At 30.7% G+C, this 17,385-nt stretch overlaps 4 protein-coding genes across 14 annotated transcripts; 2 read left to right on the top strand and 2 right to left on the bottom strand.

Moving 5' to 3' along the window:
* Positions 1 to 107: 107 nt before the first annotated feature.
* On the bottom strand, positions 108 to 7,579 carry LOC127072331 (uncharacterized). 6 transcript variants are annotated; one of them, XM_051012671.1, is made up of 10 exons: positions 7,473 to 7,579; positions 5,972 to 6,074; positions 5,684 to 5,826; positions 5,361 to 5,595; positions 5,104 to 5,279; positions 4,889 to 5,028; positions 4,560 to 4,769; positions 4,398 to 4,480; positions 1,998 to 4,322; positions 108 to 1,915 (listed from the first exon to the last, which is right to left on the bottom strand). In XM_051012671.1, the coding sequence occupies exons 2-10, from the start codon at positions 6,024 to 6,026 to the stop codon at positions 1,818 to 1,820; spliced, it is 3,465 nt and encodes a 1,154-aa protein (XP_050868628.1). In that variant the 5' UTR covers positions 6,027 to 6,074; positions 7,473 to 7,579; the 3' UTR covers positions 108 to 1,817. The 6 variants fall into 6 exon arrangements, with proteins under 6 accessions (XP_050868628.1, XP_050868630.1, XP_050868627.1 ...); XM_051012673.1 differs by having other exon boundaries at positions 7,160 to 7,516; XM_051012670.1 differs by having other exon boundaries at positions 7,194 to 7,516.
* LOC127072373 (uncharacterized) lies at positions 7,136 to 9,301 on the bottom strand. 2 transcript variants are annotated; one of them, XM_051012784.1, is made up of 5 exons: positions 9,127 to 9,301; positions 8,758 to 9,053; positions 8,598 to 8,666; positions 8,203 to 8,513; positions 7,136 to 7,991 (listed from the first exon to the last, which is right to left on the bottom strand). In XM_051012784.1, the coding sequence occupies exons 1-4, from the start codon at positions 9,189 to 9,191 to the stop codon at positions 8,467 to 8,469; spliced, it is 477 nt and encodes a 158-aa protein (XP_050868741.1). In that variant the 5' UTR covers positions 9,192 to 9,301; the 3' UTR covers positions 7,136 to 7,991; positions 8,203 to 8,466. The 2 variants fall into 2 exon arrangements, with proteins under 2 accessions (XP_050868741.1, XP_050868740.1); XM_051012783.1 differs by having other exon boundaries at positions 8,203 to 8,479.
* A 166-nt stretch (positions 9,302 to 9,467) lies between these two features.
* Positions 9,468 to 11,777, top strand: LOC127072362 (general transcription factor IIH subunit 2). 3 transcript variants are annotated; one of them, XR_007785352.1, is made up of 8 exons: positions 9,468 to 9,616; positions 9,713 to 9,914; positions 9,985 to 10,113; positions 10,203 to 10,376; positions 10,448 to 10,704; positions 10,792 to 11,041; positions 11,111 to 11,349; positions 11,624 to 11,777. XR_007785352.1 is itself a non-coding variant. In XM_051012766.1 (7 exons), the coding sequence occupies exons 1-7, from the start codon at positions 9,558 to 9,560 to the stop codon at positions 11,237 to 11,239; spliced, it is 1,200 nt and encodes a 399-aa protein (XP_050868723.1). In that variant the 5' UTR covers positions 9,468 to 9,557; the 3' UTR covers positions 11,240 to 11,777. The 3 variants fall into 3 exon arrangements, 1 of the variants encoding a protein (XP_050868723.1); XR_007785351.1 differs by having other exon boundaries at positions 11,497 to 11,777; XM_051012766.1 differs by having other exon boundaries at positions 11,111 to 11,777.
* Positions 11,645 to 17,147, top strand: LOC127072347 (cationic amino acid transporter 3). 3 transcript variants are annotated; one of them, XM_051012721.1, is made up of 12 exons: positions 11,645 to 11,791; positions 13,956 to 14,226; positions 14,295 to 14,423; positions 14,505 to 14,765; positions 14,831 to 15,114; positions 15,232 to 15,469; positions 15,547 to 15,649; positions 15,743 to 15,897; positions 15,973 to 16,139; positions 16,210 to 16,318; positions 16,411 to 16,564; positions 16,725 to 17,147. In XM_051012721.1, exons 2-11 carry the CDS (start codon positions 13,995 to 13,997, stop codon positions 16,530 to 16,532), a joined length of 1,800 nt encoding a protein of 599 aa, XP_050868678.1. In that variant the 5' UTR covers positions 11,645 to 11,791; positions 13,956 to 13,994; the 3' UTR covers positions 16,533 to 16,564; positions 16,725 to 17,147. The 3 variants fall into 3 exon arrangements, with proteins under 3 accessions (XP_050868678.1, XP_050868676.1, XP_050868679.1); XM_051012719.1 differs by lacking the exon at positions 16,725 to 17,147 and having other exon boundaries at positions 16,411 to 16,712; XM_051012722.1 differs by lacking the exons at positions 11,645 to 11,791; positions 16,725 to 17,147 and adding an exon at positions 11,991 to 13,599 and having other exon boundaries at positions 16,411 to 16,712.
* Positions 17,148 to 17,385: the final 238 nt, after the last annotated feature.

The raw sequence follows: 17,385 nt of genomic DNA, 5'->3' as shown, positions 1-17,385 counted from the left end.
CTTCCTGTTGTATATTGCCATTATTAGTATATTGTATCTTATTGTATTCTTTTTCTTCTATATATTCTTATATAGGAGAGTAGGAGTACTAAACATTTGCAAAAGAATTAGTTGTTAGTATTGTTTATTCGAAACAATCTTCATATAAAGGATCAGAAATGAACGTGTATGTACAAATGTGTTATGCAAGTAAAATCCTAGGATTTTATATTTTTTAATTCTGGGTTGTGAACCAGAATACATATTCTTTTTTTATGTAATGAAAAGTAAATGGTATTTCATTATTTTTCTTTCTTTTTTTTTTTATAAATAAGAGGATATGCCTACATAATTAAACTTGAATCTAGTTTAACGTTTGTGAGATAATACCAATAAAATTTTGACATTGTTTTTTTCGTTATGCCATATCCATACAAAGCTACATAATCACATATAAATATAATAATATTGTTTCCATTTTCATAATAATCATATATGCATATGATTGCATGCATATATTTGTTTATATAATAAAATTCTTATTTCCTTCTCTTGTTTTAATTTTCAATTTTTAAATAATATACACGCATATATAATATATGATTATATATATGTGTCTGTGTGTGTATATATGTATGTATGTAAAAGAGATAACAAGAAATTTGTAAAAATAAAAAATAATTCTGAAGACATGGCCACTATTGAGATTTTCTACAGAATCATTTTCATTCAAATACATATGTATAATTTCTAAAGTACTTCATGATTATTGATCTAAGTGTTATACTATTTACTAATGTAAGCAAATAATGCTCTCTATAACTCAAAAAAGGAATAGGCTTAATAATAAAACTCTGTTAAAGTTCCATTAAACAACTTTGTATTTTTAAATCCTTGTAGAGTTTCAGAAATTATAGATGTTGCTTATGAGAGTGCACTTATTTATGATATAAATAAGCATACATAGTCCATGAAGCACAACACGTCTGGAGTGTTAGAAATGTATATGATACGAAATAAAATATATTTAAAGATACATAATGTAATGAAAGCTTTATAGCTTAAATAATAATAATTAAAAAAAAAAAAATCATTTCATGAACTTTATATTTTTATGCTTAACGAAAGAATCAATAAAGTCAAACTAGGTTCAAGCTTCAAGTATAATTGTTTGGTAAAAACACCAATTTCGCAATACATAAAAAAAATGAGCACCAATGTGTTTGAAATATAATACATCGAATTATGCTCTTTTATACGACACCCTAAATGTATACATCTGGACTTTGTATGCAGAAAGAGAGAGAGGGGGGGAGAGAGAGAGACAGAGAGAGAGAGAGAGAGAGAGGAGAGAGAGAGAGAGAGAGATAACAGTTTGACTAAAGCCTTGTTTGGAAAATATAAAACCCCAGATTATACCTCACTATCCTACAAGTACAACTTACTTCAAAAGCTGTATACTGATGATATCGAAATTCTGATATTACTATCTTTGTATTATTATTACTATTTGTATAATGGAAATGAATCATAAGAATTAAAATTCCAGAGGATTGTTCGAAGTTAGGAGATGAATTTCTAAAATATTTTGGGTTAATATAAAGTCTAAACTTCAATATGTGTGGTACTGAATTTTTACAATTTTACCAGCTATTACTTGCACCATACTTGTTTAGCTGGAAAATATTAATGTTTTGTCCATTGTAATTGTACGAAGTAATCGTTCTTACATATATACAACCCATGGTCACCCTTAACATAGAAGATTCATGTAAATATTTAATCCGACACAGGGTTTGTCATTTTTCTCTTCACGTGTGTCTAAACGTTACAAATCTTCATTTGTCGAGTTCAAGCGCAGCATACTGTTCTTCGTCGACTTCAGTCATCATTAAATTTCCATCTGGCAAAAGCAATACTACTCTTCTAGTTCCACCTAATAATAAAAAATATATAAAATATATAAGCGATAATAAAAAGGATTGTCAAGAAAGAACGAGATATATTTTCTCTATTACCTGGTGTAGGTTCTTCTGCCTGTACAACTTGGGCCACGACTTGTGCTTGTCCGTCACTATCTTCTTGACTTCCGGTAACATCCGTAGCATTTGTATTGTCCATTATGGACATTACCATTGGGTTTTCAGTAGGCTCTGCATCACCTTCTTTTACATAGAACTGTGACGTAAGATTGACTTGATCTGGTATTAATTGTGCGACTGCTTCGGCAACAGCATGGTCCAGTGTTAAAACGGATCCTTCATCCCCTTGCTGTTCGGTGGTGACATATACACATTGTTGTTCACCGTCCGCTCCTCGCGTTACTAATAAGGTTTGACCATCATCTGCTTGTCCAGTGACTTGATATACCACACCATCTTCTCCTGTTATTGTTACTAAATTAGATGTGTCTTCCGTTACTTTTCTGTCTTCTGGCATTTTTTCATCTGGTTTATTTACATCAGTAGATGCAACTGATATAGTTGTAGTTGATGTTACTGTAGCTGTTGTTACTCCTTGTGTCGTGTTGGTAGATTCACTTACGGGTGTTTCTGTTAAAGATGTTGATATAGTTGTGGTTGGTGCTGTTACTGTATTTGTTGTTGTATCATCTAAACAAGGAAGATCTGGAGCAGACACTGCTTCGTTTGGTAAATGAATTTGTGCTGGTTCGCTAGTCTGGACAATAGTACCTGTTGTTCCTCCTGGACTCATTTCTACTCTCATAATACCACCACCTTCTGCAAGGGAATCAAGAGAAGGTAACACTAATTCAGCAGTAGTGGTAGTTGCAACGGTATCTGTGCTTTCCGATGAAGTTGTAACGGTTTTAACATTTGGTAAAGTTGTCGAAGGAGTTGGTTCGTTTTCAGCTTCGGCAGGCTGTTCAACTGGCTCGCCATCAGGTCCGATTATACGTCCGGTTAACGGACACAGAGTGAATGGTCGCGGTGGACTATCAGGTTCGGCAGTTGTAATCGTTTCTGCCTCGGGTGGAGGAAGTTCTGGTTCCCCTTCGCTACTGCTTTCCTCGGAACCCACTTCGTGAAATTCCATATGAAGTCCATCCCCTTCTGCTAATTTACTTTCTTTAGGTTTGTTACCTGGAGCAATAACTGTTGGTGATTCGACAGCTTTAGCCTTACCACGTCCAGCCGACGCACGATTGCCAGCTAATATGCCACGTCCACCTGGCTTAATCAAACCTGCTGCCTCCTGTGCTTTTCTCTTTGCCATTAACAACTTTTGTTGTGGCGACAATAAAGACTGTGGTTTACCCAATGATGATTTAGGTGATTGCTTGCTTTGCGCAGGGCTTCCAGATTTTATAACTTGTTTTCCCTGCGAACTAAGTACCGTAAATTTCGGTCTAACAGGAGTCACCGTTGCAGTACTAGGTGAACTAGCTTGAGTATTTACAACCGTTGTACGTTTCTGTAGCACTTGTCGTGTTTGTTGGCCTTGTAGTTGTCTAGGAGCTGGTGCTCTAACAGGAGTACGAATGGGTGATCCAATGCCGAGGACACTAGTTGGGGTAGCTGCACGTAGTGTTGGTCTAGGTAACAGAGGACGACCATCCGCACCACGCGTTACTGCAACAGGACTAGGTCGTATACCTGTACTTATTCTTGGTTGTAACGTTATTGGAGCTGGTACTGCAGTCACCACATGTATTTGTTGTAATTGTGATGGATCTGGTTTTGGCTGTATTTTTATAGGTTCTGATTTTTGTATACCTCCTGTCTTAGATGCAACTGGCTTAGAAACTACTTTCATTTGTGTTACTACTTGACTTCCATCCATTTTGGAAACTACTTTCACGGGAGTAATTGAGTTTGATTGCGTCGCAGAAATAACTTGTTTTCTTACAACATTAGTATTATCTCGATTTTGTACCATTAAAACACCTTGTGTTGTGGGCGAACCCTTGACAGCAAGTTTTCCACTCGGAGATGAATCTAATTTTATAATGCCATCCTTTCGAGACATAACATAAACACCAGATGTTAAATTTGGCATTTGTTTAGGATCAACTTTAACAACGCCTTTAGCATTGGCGACTAATACTGGAGGTTGACTTGACTTTGCACCTTCTGGTGACTGCAGTCCCAATGAAGTTGCAAGATCAGTAGTAGAAACAGTCCTGTTCGAACCATTAGATTGCGCGTTTGCACGGTTAAATGCACGTTGTATTACATCACTACGTCCCATCAGCTTTTCCTCTTCTGATTCTCCGGTCCAATCCTCGTCGCTACCTGTGTCAGCCTTTGCCCTTTTTGCAGCGCTACTGCCAGCTTCTTCGGAGTCACTATCAGAATAATCTATCCTCCTCTTCCCTAATACTGAAATTTGGAAGACATTGTTGCAATATTATTAGAATATGACACTGGGATATAATGAATGTATACGGAACATACTGTCACTCTCCTCATCTTTCATTGAACCACACCATTGCTTTACTTGGTCCATTGCTTTAGATTTACTTGAACGCATAGGACGTCTACGTATTATAAAGAGAATAAAACAATGTATTGTATAAAATACTTATGTAATATATTGATATACATTAATTTACATACCCCGCTTGAACCACGTTGCTCGGACCTGGTTTACTAGCGTCTGCTGATTTTATTACTGCTTTTTGTGCTGCGACTTTTCCTGACAATTTAGTACTTGCTTGTTGTTGTGCCGCTTTCAGTTCCTTTTGTTTTGCCAAATTTCTTTCAAATTCTTCTAATAAGTACTTGCAAGTTGCAACACTTTCTGCAGGTTCCCATGTATTGCTTTCACTAAAAATTTATGTATATTTTTTTTTATAAAAAATGTTTATAAAAAACAAAAAAAAGAAAAGAAGAAAAAAACAAATACGTCACCAATTTTAATATCAAAAATTGGACAATGAACTCACTGTGAATAACCTTCCCATTTGAGTAAATATTCTGAACATCTCTTCTTTGGATTGAATCGTTTAGCTAAAATTTTCTCCACGATGTATTCTTCAGTACTCGAGTCTCTATCCTCATCTCCTGTTGCTTTTGTAGATTTACCCTAAGACAAAGAAGAACAATAATAAAAATATGTAATACTTATATATACCACATCCATATTAATTAATAATATTACCTTCGGTTTAACAGATGGTTTCAGTTTTGGCTTCTCTTTCTTTTCAACTTCACTGTCCATAGATTCTAAACCTTTTTGTGATTTTACTTCGGAAGATTTAGCATCTTTTTTCGTATCAGATGCTTCCTCTGGTTGTCCATTTCTTATGACCTTACGTACTACTAATGGTTTTGTTCCTATATAGACAATAAAATTTTTTTAGTTTAACATTGTAAAGCAATAATACTTACATAAAAATGATCTTGTAGAACAAATACCTTCCACATTAGAATTTGTTTGTCTTGGAACTTCTTGCATTTTTGCATTACTAATTTTAGTGAATGTTTGAATGGTTTTTCCTGCTGTGATCCATGAATCTCTAATATGTGTATCCATCTTACACCATTTTTGATAAAGTTTCCAAGAATTGGTTGAATCCCTATCCGAACCTTCTTGTTGAATTTGTGTATCTTTCCATAAAAGAAAGGCCCAAACTTGTGCTTTTTGTTCATTCTATAGATATTTGAAAGTAATTATTAAATCTTTCATTTTATCTCAAACAATCTATAAGAAAGTTCTGATTATTTTCTGATATACTAACATTAGTATTTTCACGAAAATGTGATATTTGTGAACAAGCTCCTTCCTTAGTACGGTGCTCTTGAAATTCTTCGATAAAATGAAAAACAGAATGACATTGGCCACAGACCAAAATATCTAAACGTCCCATTTCTTCTTGTGCAGCTAATATAATATAGATTATATTTACATTTATATTTATGAAGCATTAATATGATAAACAAATATATATAAAAATATAATTTTCAAGTAACTTTATTCTCAATGGATTAATTGATATAAGTACAATATAAAGATATAAATAGATTACCTTTTATACTATTAGGATTAGTATTGATAGCCGACGGGCCATCATCCGCTTCCATCTTGTTCAAAATTACGCTTGGATTTGCGTTGTCAGCAAATACAGTTTGCTACAAATTAAAGAATACTTTGTTTTATTATCTAGGTTAATAATATCAAAAGAAAAAAGATATTATAATAAGGAAAAGCTTATATATGTTCCACAACCATCCGCATACTTGTCTGACAAAACTACATGATCTTACTATATATAAAATGATCAAAAAAATAAAAAATAAAGGAAACTATATATGTAATAAAAATAAATACAAAACATAGATTATAGTTTTAAAGAAATATATATAACGATATAGACGAGATATACGAAAAGCTATAAATCGAGCGCGAAAATATAAAAGAGGTTGGAAAATATTTCGAAAGAAATTCTATTCCTTTCACTGACCATTTATACATATATATGTGTGTGTGTGTGTGTATGTGTATGTGTGTGTGTATATATATATGTATATCTTTTCTTTCTACAAATAATAATAACCGAATAATTAATAAAATAAAGAAAAGAAAAAAGAACGGCAAAAAAAGAAAAAAAAACATTCAAAGATTCGCGGGTTACTAAAAATAATTTGTACGAAACGGCGCCGGTGAAGATCGAACTGCGAACATTTTCTTTCAATTCGATAGACCGCCAGAGCCGCTCCTATGTTTTATATGATCGCCCGTTTTATACTCTGATATAAATCCTCCACGTCAGCCAGTCCGATCTGTCGGAGAAGAAGTGCGAGAAAAATCAAATATACCGTACGCGAATTAGTTTGATTTTAAATGAAACAAATTCCCGCATAAATGATGAAATTTGAAGAGGGACACAGGCACGTATTCATTGTAAACGCGGCCAGTCGCGTGGAGTTACCAACGTACGACTTTCGACGTACATATTCTATCGTCTTTTCTCACTCTCTTTCTTTCTCTCTCTCTCTATTACCCACTACTCACTCACGATCTCTCTCTCTCTCTCTCTCTCTCTCTCTCTCTCTCAATGTAGATATACATATACACACAGAGACATACACTTTCTCTCTCTTTTCTCTCTCTCTCTCTCTCTCTCTCTTTCCCTTTCTCTCTCTCTCTCTCTCTCTCTCTCTTTCTTTCTTTCTTTCTATCTCTCCCTTCCTCCTTCGTTTTCGCGTTAACGCACGCGGATCACCCGGCTAAAATGGCTTTGGCCTTACGCGAAGCGACTACCGTTAACGCAAATAATTCAAGCGCGTCGTGATATCGCGATTATTTCGGAAAGATGTCATTGCTGCCGCCACACGCGACTCCTTTCCTCTTCTTCTGTCTCTACCACGAGCGAAGAGAGCCGATGCTCGTCAAGATGGCTCTCCTCGCTAATGCTCTTCCCTCCTAGATTCACTTCCTGTTTTTCCAAGAATACTTTCCGAACGCACTTGAGACACCTGAACGATTATTCTTAACGATCATCTCTCGAACCAATGATGACGACTTACGGCCGATAAACCGTAGAAAAATCGGATTTTCACGATCCAGAAAATACCCCTAACCAGCACGAGACGGAATGAAAACAGTGATCGCGTCTTCCGACGGTGGCGCCATGGCGCCCGCTAACCGCCAGGCCAACGACGACAATTATTTTGGCGGGAACCTGATCTTACATTTTCCGACTTTATTACCTTTTCTGTTATCAATATTTATATATTTTTATCAATAAATACAATATTTCTTTTGTATCTTACATTTATGATATGGTATAATGTCAATCACAGTAATTAATAGACTAGAAAAATGATCACATTTCAAAGATTTTTACTGACTTTGAATTTACCGCCTTTTACAATCGGACCTGCTGATATTCCGGATGGAAAGAGATAGAGCTATGTTAATTAATGCCAAGTCGATTCCGATCATATACATATGTAATAGGAATATATTGCCAGTCCCCATAAGTGGTAGGGTTACCAATGAAGTAAGATAGAAAAAGTTACTTTTTCCGTTGTGCGCAAAGTATTCTGCGCAGGCGGTTAAATATAAAAGTGAATCATACGATCAATTAGATACAAAAGTACAATACACATATAAATAAAACAATAAAATGCACTCATCGAAAAACATTTGTTTAAGATCGACAAAAAATATATTAAATTTCTTATTTAAAACCTTTTAAGTTATGTACGATTGTTTTAAAAAACTAATAATAGTTCATATTTATATGTACTTTACCATAAAAGTGTCTCCACTTTCTTCAGATATCATTTTTTTGTTCTTCAAACGAGATACTATACCTTGTAAAAAGGTAACGCGTTTTTTAAGCTTCCTTGTTTGATCTTGTAAATTTTTAATACGTTTCAATTTTTGTTGATCAGTTGCTTTTATTAATTTGATGACTCTCTCAGCCCTTCTTGGAGATGCAACATCTGCCGTCGTAATTTCAGATATATAACGCGGTTCAAAGAATATTCGTTTTTTTTGGAAATATTGTAGCTATTATGATCTAGAGCTATGATAATAAAAATAATGGTTAATTAAAGCAACTAAAAAAAAAAAGTATAGTTAGTAAACTACTAATTTCAATTCTTAAATAAATTCAATCATTTTATTCACTTTATGGAATTTACCTGTATCATTGGTATTATCATCTTTAGATTTATGTTTTATAAATGTGGATTTACAATTTTTATCAGAGACTGAAATAAAAGAAAATTAATGTAAATAAATCAATGAATTACTACTATTTCTAACAAGAACATTTCAAATATTAAATATTTTTGGATTTACCTTCAACTGTATTTTCAGTATCTGACAAAATATTTTTACATCTATCATTACAATCATTTGCGGATGCTTTTGATGACAACTTATCAACTTCTCCTATGACAAGAGGATTTGTTATAAACATGGAAGGGACTGCTCCAGGTTTAATTACAGATTTACTTCTTCCAAAAGCATTACATTTATTGATATCTGTTTCAGCAAAGTGAACAGAACAGATATAAGAATGTGATACATCGTCATTTAAATTTAATCCACAAACATTTAACCACTTCTGACGTACAGTTAAATGCTTTGGAAAACTAAAATTGATTATACATTATTGATGATTTTAAGAAATTTATTAAATAATATAAATATTTCTTATACTTTTACCTATGTAATGAAATATTTTCTGTGTTTGAGGCTTTTCGATTACATAAATAACATAATTTACCCATCTTTATAAAAAAAAATCCTATAATATATATTAATAATAAAATAGAAAAATTGTCATAAATTTCTAAGAATATATTAAATTAATAAATTTCTGAATTCTTTAACCTCCAAATAGCATGTTTTAGCACGTGAGATAATATCCCCGCTTTCTTTTGGGAGAATTATCGCGCATGCGCATAATGATTAAAGTCCTTTGTCAGACAGAGAGAGTATCATCTGTACCGTAATATTTTCGTCCTTTTCTAATATAGCTTAGTACATAGGTGGATTTCGATTTACTGGCTATAGTTCTATCTTTTTTTGCTCTTTATTTTCTTTAAATAGTGCTTATTTATAATTATATACAAAGTTTATTTTATAAATAAGAAATGGCTGATGAAGAAGAAGAAAAGGAGTACAGATGGGAAACTGGTTATGAAAAAACTTGGTATATATGTTTTTATGAAATTTGGAGAGACAAAGTTAACCATATAAAAATACTATATGACACAATATTATGAATTTAATATATCTTCTTATATAGGGAGGCAATTAAAGAAGATGATGATGGTCTTGTTGAAGCATCTGTTGCCGATATTATACACAATGCTAAAAGAAAAAGGCAATTGGAAAGAAAAGCTGGCGCCAGATTAGGAATGATGAGACATTTATACATTATTCTTGATACTTCTGAAGCAATGTCAAATCAAGATTTGAAACCAACACGTCTGCTATGTTCTTTAAAGGTATTCTATATATAAATATTAAATAAGTTTATATATCATAATGATAATCAATTTATAAAATAATTGTAAGCTTTTAGAGGACTTTGTGGATGAATTCTTTTATCAAAATCCTATAAGTCAAATTGGTTTAATTGTTACTAAAAATAAAAGAGCTGAAAAAATTAGTGATTTAGCTGGAAATTCAAAGAAACATATTAAGGTCAGTATATATGTATATATATGTATATGTATATATATCAACATTCTAAAGTATAACAACGGTCATTATATTTTCTATGATTTTTATAGGAAATAAAAGCTTTACAACAAACATCATTGGCTGGTGAACCATCTTTACAAAATTCTTTGGAGTTAGCTATAAAATCTCTTAAACTATTGCCATCGCATGCTAGTAAAGAAATAATAATAATAACTGGATCTCTTACTACCTGTGATCCTGGAGATATTACTGAAACTATACAAGTAAATGAATTTACTGACTTATTAATCAAAAGTCATATATTTCAATGCAACAATAATTAATTTGATTTCAGGCTATGAAATCAGATGGTATAAGGTGTAGTGTAATAGGTTTAGCTGCTGAATTATATATTTGTAAGAAAGTTGCTACTGTAACTGGTGGAGAACATGGCGTTGTTTTAGATGATAAACATTTTAAAGAACAATTAAATGCACACATAGATCCACCACCTGCTGCTACTAGATTAGATGCAGCACTCGTAAAAATGGGTTTTCCACATCATGCATTGCATTCTTCTGGTACTGATACTTCAATAGCAGTATGCATGTGGTATGTATATATATGTACATATAATTATTATAAGATTAAAAAATTGATATTATATAATTGTTATTGCTTTTATATAATTGATTACAGTCATGCAGAAAACTCGGACGGATCTGTAAAATTAACAAGTACAGGTTTCCTTTGTCCACAATGTCTTAGTAAACATTGTGAACTTCCAGTAGAGTGTAGGGCATGTGGGCTCACTCTTGTTTCTGCTCCACATTTGGCAAGATCATACCATTATTTATTTCCAGTTGCACCTTTTAAAGAATTAGATTATGAGGGCGAATTTACAATATGCTATGGATGCCAAAAAACATTATCACAAAAAGATAAAAAGGTATTAACAAAATCATTCATTGAAAAGTTTATTATTTTTTTTATGTAATATATATATATATTTTTTTAGATCTATGTTTGTGAAAAATGTTCAAGAGTTTTCTGTATAGACTGTGAAATTTTTATCCATGAATCATTGCATACATGTCCAGGCTGTGCAACAAATCAAACAACATATCAAAAATTTACCGATAAATAAATTGATATTATAAATAATGTCACGTCTGAAAATTTAATTATTAATTATCAATTTATATTCATGTATATAAATTTTACTTGATTAGATTAATATCACATTCCATCATTTTTGTAAGTATTTAATAATAAATAAATAAATAATGTTATCTTTTTTGTTTTCTGAGGAATAATGAATTTATACGATAAATAAAAAATAAAAAGATATTTTTATATAAAAATGATAAGCTCGATGGCTTGAAATGTCTTATATATTCGCAGATTTTCAAATAGTTCTCGTTTGAATACAAACGTCCTTCTTCTCAATCACGGTGGGAGGCAATTCAAGTTTATTAGCATCTAGACAGGTGGGAGAGAGAGAGAGTCGTAATATTACTGTACTTATTAGTTCACAGTCGTCCTCTGGTGTGACCGGTTCGAGCGTGATTGACCTAGTCTCGCGATTTTATTATATGCCAGCTACGTGTGCGCGATCCTATATTAATTAAATTTATCTACATATGAAATATTGTCTGACTACATTGTTTCTCTGTCTAAAGGGCATTTTCAAAATTAGGTGAGTGATTATATCTATTAAATTATATTTTTATTTCATATAATTTAATATATTATTTCATTGATTCATTATTTATATTAAAATTTAATGTATTTAATTCAAAATGTTATGTTTATGTTGTATTTAATTGAAATTTTTATAATTATATATATGTATATATTTTTTTATTAATTTGCATATTATTATGCATATATCTTTATGTATGCATTGATGTTAATATTTATATATTAGTCTTTGAAAAATTTGTAGCAATATGAGTATAAAAAATAGCTCTTGTGAATAAAAGTCATAACACATAAATCATAATTATCGTGACGCGTAGACATATGATCGACGCGATAATATTACAAGTGTTAACATTTTCAATAAATTAAAGCATCAAATTAACATTTTTATTACTATCGTTAATACAATCGTTTAATTTTTTTTTTTTCTATATAGATATAGGACCTATAAAAGAACAATAGAAATGTATTATTTTATGATATTATAAGGATATTAATATATGATAGAAAGAGAAAGTTATTTCTCGATCTCTCTTACATTAATCACATTCTCCACTTACATTTGTTATTGAAGCTAAAGAAATATATTTCTCTATCGTAAAAAATTTTTATTTTCCAAGATATAATTTTCGAGAATATATCGAAACATTCGAAACTGAATATATTAAATATTCATTCTAACATCGGCACCTTTCTCTTTTACCCGAGATAAGAATTATCTCTTTATTGTTGATACATCTTATTTCCATTGACATATCTCATATTCATAATCTCTTATGGATTATTTCGCGTATGGCGAAAATTTTATTGCTATACAAAAAAAAAAAAAAAAAAAAAAAAAAAAAAAGAAAAAAAATAAAAGAAAAAGAAAAGCAAACAAAGAAATTATAAATTCAATTATTATTAATATTTAGTTATATCTCTCATTTATCCGACAATAATAATCACAAAATCAAGTGTTCATACGACGAATTCAATGAATGTACATTCAACATACATACATTCTCTTTCCTCGAGGTCATTCCTTTTCCAAACGTTATTTGAGCTGAAATTTTGTTAAAAGAAACAGTATATATAACGAGAGAGACATAATTTTTATCATAATAATTCTTATCTTCTCTAAATATTTTATACATATCAATTAATAATAAGGAATAAATTTTTTTTACGTTCGTTCAATTAATTATTAATGAGTGAATTCAGTGAAAGTACAAATAGAGACTCTTAATTTGTTGACCTTATTTATGATTAATTCGTTTCTACGCCACATTTGTTTCAATCGAATAAAATATTATCTTTCATTATTATTATATTATACAACTATAATATTCTTTCGATTATACTTTTCTTTTTTTTTTGTTTTGTTTTGTTTTCATTTTATTTCGTATTTATCGTGCATGAAATGTTAATAAGAAAAACAGAAGCATTTAAAATATGAGTTTCCTGTAATTAGAATTACGTTATGCGAACTAGAAAGAACTTGTTTTTGCTAAATTCACTTTAACTATTATATAACGTGTAAATGTCATTTTTATTGTAATGTTCCTTTGAGTTGAATACGTTTGAAGAATGATCGTGCGAACTAAATGTAAAGAGATCAGTTGCGCAAATGTAGTTAAGAGACCTAACATCGAATACTTCTGAAATAGTTTAATATGTTTGTACAAGGATGAAAACTGTTTTTCCTTGGACTATTTAACGGGGAAGTTTCTTTAATGCTAAATAGGTGACTAACTCCACGTGAACATTACGTATTACGTACGTGCCTCGTTTAAATAGATTCCTAACAATTTATTTTAATCGGTAAATAACTCATTCATTTTTTATTTTAATAAATAATATAACATCAACAATTGTATTTACTAATTATGTTAACGCGATTTAGTTTAATCGATCGGTCGAATAAAAATAAAAAAGAAATAAGATTATAGTGAAATCATCGATGTAGGTAGTAAAGGCCGATAGATCGTTGACCTTGAAAGATCACTTTATCTAATGCAAGAGATCCTTGAATTTAATGACGATTGTACGCAATCACTTATTAGTGCTTTGTTTAGAAAATAAAATTTTCTTCTTGATTACGTGGATATGTTGATTATTCTATTATTAATATTGCCATGATGCAAAGTATGAATTATTATATAAATAAGTTTATAAAGTTTGTACAGTTATAAAAAAAGAAGAAAAGATCAATCGTTATGGCGGCGGGTCGCCTGTGGAGAACATTGTCAAGAAAACGTGTTGATGATGATCAAGAGGGCAAGGGCGAATTGGCAAGGGTGCTCAATATCTTTGATTTGACTGCCCTTGGAGTCGGCGCGACCCTTGGTTTAGGCGTTTACGTTCTTGCCGGAAGTGTTGCAAAAGAAACGGCCGGACCAGCCGTTTGTATCTCATTTCTCATTGCTGCTATTGCTTCTGCTTTTGCTGGTAATATTTTGATATTAGACATTGCTATGATTTTAATAATTGATTTATCACAAATTTGCATTCTATAGGAATGTGTTATGCAGAATTTGCATCAAGAGTACCAAAAGCAGGATCAGCTTATGTTTATAGTTATGTAACAGTTGGTGAATTTATAGCATTTGTTATAGGATGGAATTTAATATTGGAGTATGTTATCGGTATGTTCATTGTTTTGATCTTAATTATAATCTTTCATTGTAATCATTCTTTTGACTGGGTAATTATTCTTTTCTATTTAGGTACAGCAAGTGTTGCTCGAGGCCTTAGTAATTATATTGATGCTTTAATAGGAAACATTATGGGGAAAACTTTGCAATCAATTATGCCAATAAACATTTCTTTCTTGTCAGAGTATCCTGATTTTTTTGCATTCGGCATGGTCATGTTACTCGTTTTTTTACTTAGCATAGGAGTTAAAGAATCTTCTTTTTTAAATAATATATTCACTGTCATCAATCTTCTTACGATCATTATCGTTATAGTAGCAGGTTCTATTAAAGGTAAACGAACTTGTTATGAAATCATATTTAAATCTTGATGTCTTATTCATCGTATGAATTTTTAGCCGATCCAAAAAATTGGTCCATTTCGACAGAAGATATTCCTAAAAACGTAACGAATGCTGGTAGTGGTGGTTTTATGCCGTTTGGAATAAGCGGAGTAATGGCAGGTGCAGCAAAATGTTTTTATGGTTTTGTGGGTTTTGATGCTGTTGCAACAACCGGTGAAGAGGCAAAGAAACCACAACGTGATATACCCTTAGCCATTGTTTTGTCTCTTATTATTATTTTGGCAGCATATTTTAGTATTTCTACAGTATTGACCATGATGTGGCCATATTACAATCAGGTATAATGTTTTACAATGACTGCAAACAAACTTATGTGTAAGTTAGGTGATTTACCTGCAATATACTTTGCAATTTTTTATTCGTTAATTGTAACATTTATGATCATGTGAAATTAGAATGCTGATGCTCCATTCCCTTATGTTTTTCAACAAATTGGATGGCCAGTCATCCAATGGATTGTCAATATTGGAGCTGTTTTTGCTTTATGTACGAGTTTATTAGGTGCTATGTTTCCCTTGCCACGTGTATTGTATGCTATGGCGAGTGATGGAATCATATTTATGTGGCTTTCTAAAGTACATTCTAAAACCATGACACCAATTTTGGGTACAATACTTTCCGGACTACTTGCTGGTTAGTAAAAATATATAAAATATAATTGTTTGAGATGCGCATATAATTATTGTATAAATTACTTTGTATTATGCCAGGAATTATGACTCTTCTTTTTAATCTCCATCAATTAATCGATATGATGTCTATTGGAACACTATTGGCATATACAGTAGTAGCAATATCAGTATTAATATTAAGGTTGGTTATGGCTTGTTCTATGATATAAAAAAAAGAAACAACTTTATAATGTTAAATAAAATACTTTCTATTAAACTAATCTTTAAATCGTAGATATCAAAAAGAAAATGATGTTATGCCTGAAGTGACAATGAATGGTTATGAATTTACAGCAATAAATATATTCAAGCAAACATTTAATTTAAATAATCATAAGGATCCATCGCATATTTCCAGCATAGTTTCAAAATGTAGTGTAGCTAGTTTTAGTAAGTATTCTAAAAAATTTGTTATAAATATTTTAACAATATTTTAATGATTTTAATTGAAATCTTCTGTTTTAGGTCTTGTTGTATTTATACTTATTCTTATATTAAATCACGTTGAACTTGATATAACAAACGGCAATGTAATAGTATTTGTAATAATAATAATACTTGTATTTATATTAATATTAAATGTAGCATCTATTGGCAGACAACCAGTTCAACAAGTTGAACTCTCTTTCAAAGTAAATAACACAGTATATTATTGTAAATTATTAATGTATTATTTTAATAACAAATTTTTTTTTTACTCAGGTTCCATTTGTTCCATTGATACCATGCTGTAGCATTTTTATAAATCTTTATTTGATGTTACAACTAGACATGTTTACATGGATTAGATTTGTTGTGTGGATGTTATTTGGTAAGCTGCATGAATAAAAAAAAAAAAAAAAATGCACATGTATATTAAAAAATATTATATGCTTTTCTAATATTATTTATATATACTTGTAGGTTTTTCTATTTATCTATTTTATGGAATTTCTCATAGCGTTCAGGGGAAAAAAAATAAAATCGAACTTAATATAATGAAACAAAAAAATGTAGATCAAAGTGGAATCATAACAAAATTTTAAGTATACGATAAGATAAACAATTTCACAGCCAGGTAAAGCCACAAGTAGGATAAACTTGTCTATATATTAATTTTTAATATATTTTCGATTATTATATTTTATATAAAATAACAATGATTATTGTGATATATTTATATAAAAATATTTTATGGATATTATATTTAAGTACGTACATAAAAATCTGTCGATTAGAATTTTGAAGACTTACCCTCTATACTGGCTGCCCAACCTGCGCCATCTAGCGTAAGGACAAGTACTAAATTATTAAAAAAAAAAGTTTTTTTACCACTCCTGGCGCCATCTAGCGTTATCAGCTTAAGTAATATTTTCGCGCCTTTTATTCAACGACCTCCACCATCGTCATGTGTTCCTATTACAAATCGAACATTTTTGCGATAATAAGGTGGCCGATTATAAGTACTCATAATATGTATATAGATATATTAGCTACGGTTAAAACGTTAAATATTTTAATTAATTATTATTAAGTATTATAAGAATATTTTTAGACATTATTTAATATTATAAGATATTTTTAAGACATTATATCATTCTAAAAAATCCGGAGAATATTTCTAAGATCCAAATGTTTCCAAAATTTATTTTTAAAAGTCGCATAAAAAATTAATATTTTAAATGAATAATTAATTATTTACGAGTAATCTTTACTATTATTTGTTATAAAATTTTGAAATTCTTGTTTATACTAATTTTTAAATCATTAATAACCATTATTGAAAACTCCATATGTAAACATATTATTCTAATACTGTAATTTTGCAATGTCAATATGTACATTTCAAAAATTGATATTATAATTAATAAACTATATATGTATGCATATAAACGTGTA

This window comes from Vespula vulgaris, chromosome 25, assembly GCF_905475345.1.
Source record: "Vespula vulgaris chromosome 25, iyVesVulg1.1, whole genome shotgun sequence".
NCBI classification, from domain to species: Eukaryota; Metazoa; Arthropoda; class Insecta; order Hymenoptera; family Vespidae; genus Vespula; species Vespula vulgaris.
This window is presented reverse-complemented; position numbering and strand designations above follow the sequence as displayed.

Bases quoted from the DNA above. Each gene is read 5' to 3' on its own strand.
- LOC127072331 (XM_051012671.1), bottom strand. From the start codon at position 6,026: ATGGAAGCGGATGATGGCCCGTCGGCTATCAATACTAATCCTAATAGT. The intron at 5,827-5,971 runs GTAATCTATTTA...ATATTATATTAG, and splicing joins TAATCCTAATAGTATAAAAG to CTGCACAAGAAGAAATGGGA. The intron at 5,029-5,103 runs GTAATATTATTA...TCTTTGTCTTAG, and splicing joins AACCATCTGTTAAACCGAAG to GGTAAATCTACAAAAGCAAC.
- LOC127072373 (XM_051012783.1), bottom strand. From the start codon at position 9,191: ATGGGTAAATTATGTTATTTATGTAATCGAAAAGCCTCAAACACAGAA. The intron at 9,054-9,126 runs GTAAAAGTATAA...AATCAATTTTAG, and splicing joins GAAAATATTTCATTACATAG to TTTTCCAAAGCATTTAACTG. The intron at 8,667-8,757 runs GTAAATCCAAAA...CTTTTATTTCAG, and splicing joins TACTGAAAATACAGTTGAAG to TCTCTGATAAAAATTGTAAA.
- LOC127072362 (XM_051012766.1), top strand. From the start codon at position 9,558: ATGGCTGATGAAGAAGAAGAAAAGGAGTACAGATGGGAAACTGGTTAT. The intron at 9,617-9,712 runs GTATATATGTTT...CTTCTTATATAG, and splicing joins ACTGGTTATGAAAAAACTTG to GGAGGCAATTAAAGAAGATG. The intron at 11,042-11,110 runs GTATTAACAAAA...ATATTTTTTTAG, and splicing joins TATCACAAAAAGATAAAAAG to ATCTATGTTTGTGAAAAATG.
- LOC127072347 (XM_051012721.1), top strand. From the start codon at position 13,995: ATGGCGGCGGGTCGCCTGTGGAGAACATTGTCAAGAAAACGTGTTGAT. The intron at 14,766-14,830 runs GTAAACGAACTT...ATGAATTTTTAG, and splicing joins AGTAGCAGGTTCTATTAAAG to CCGATCCAAAAAATTGGTCC. The intron at 15,115-15,231 runs GTATAATGTTTT...ATGTGAAATTAG, and splicing joins TGTGGCCATATTACAATCAG to AATGCTGATGCTCCATTCCC.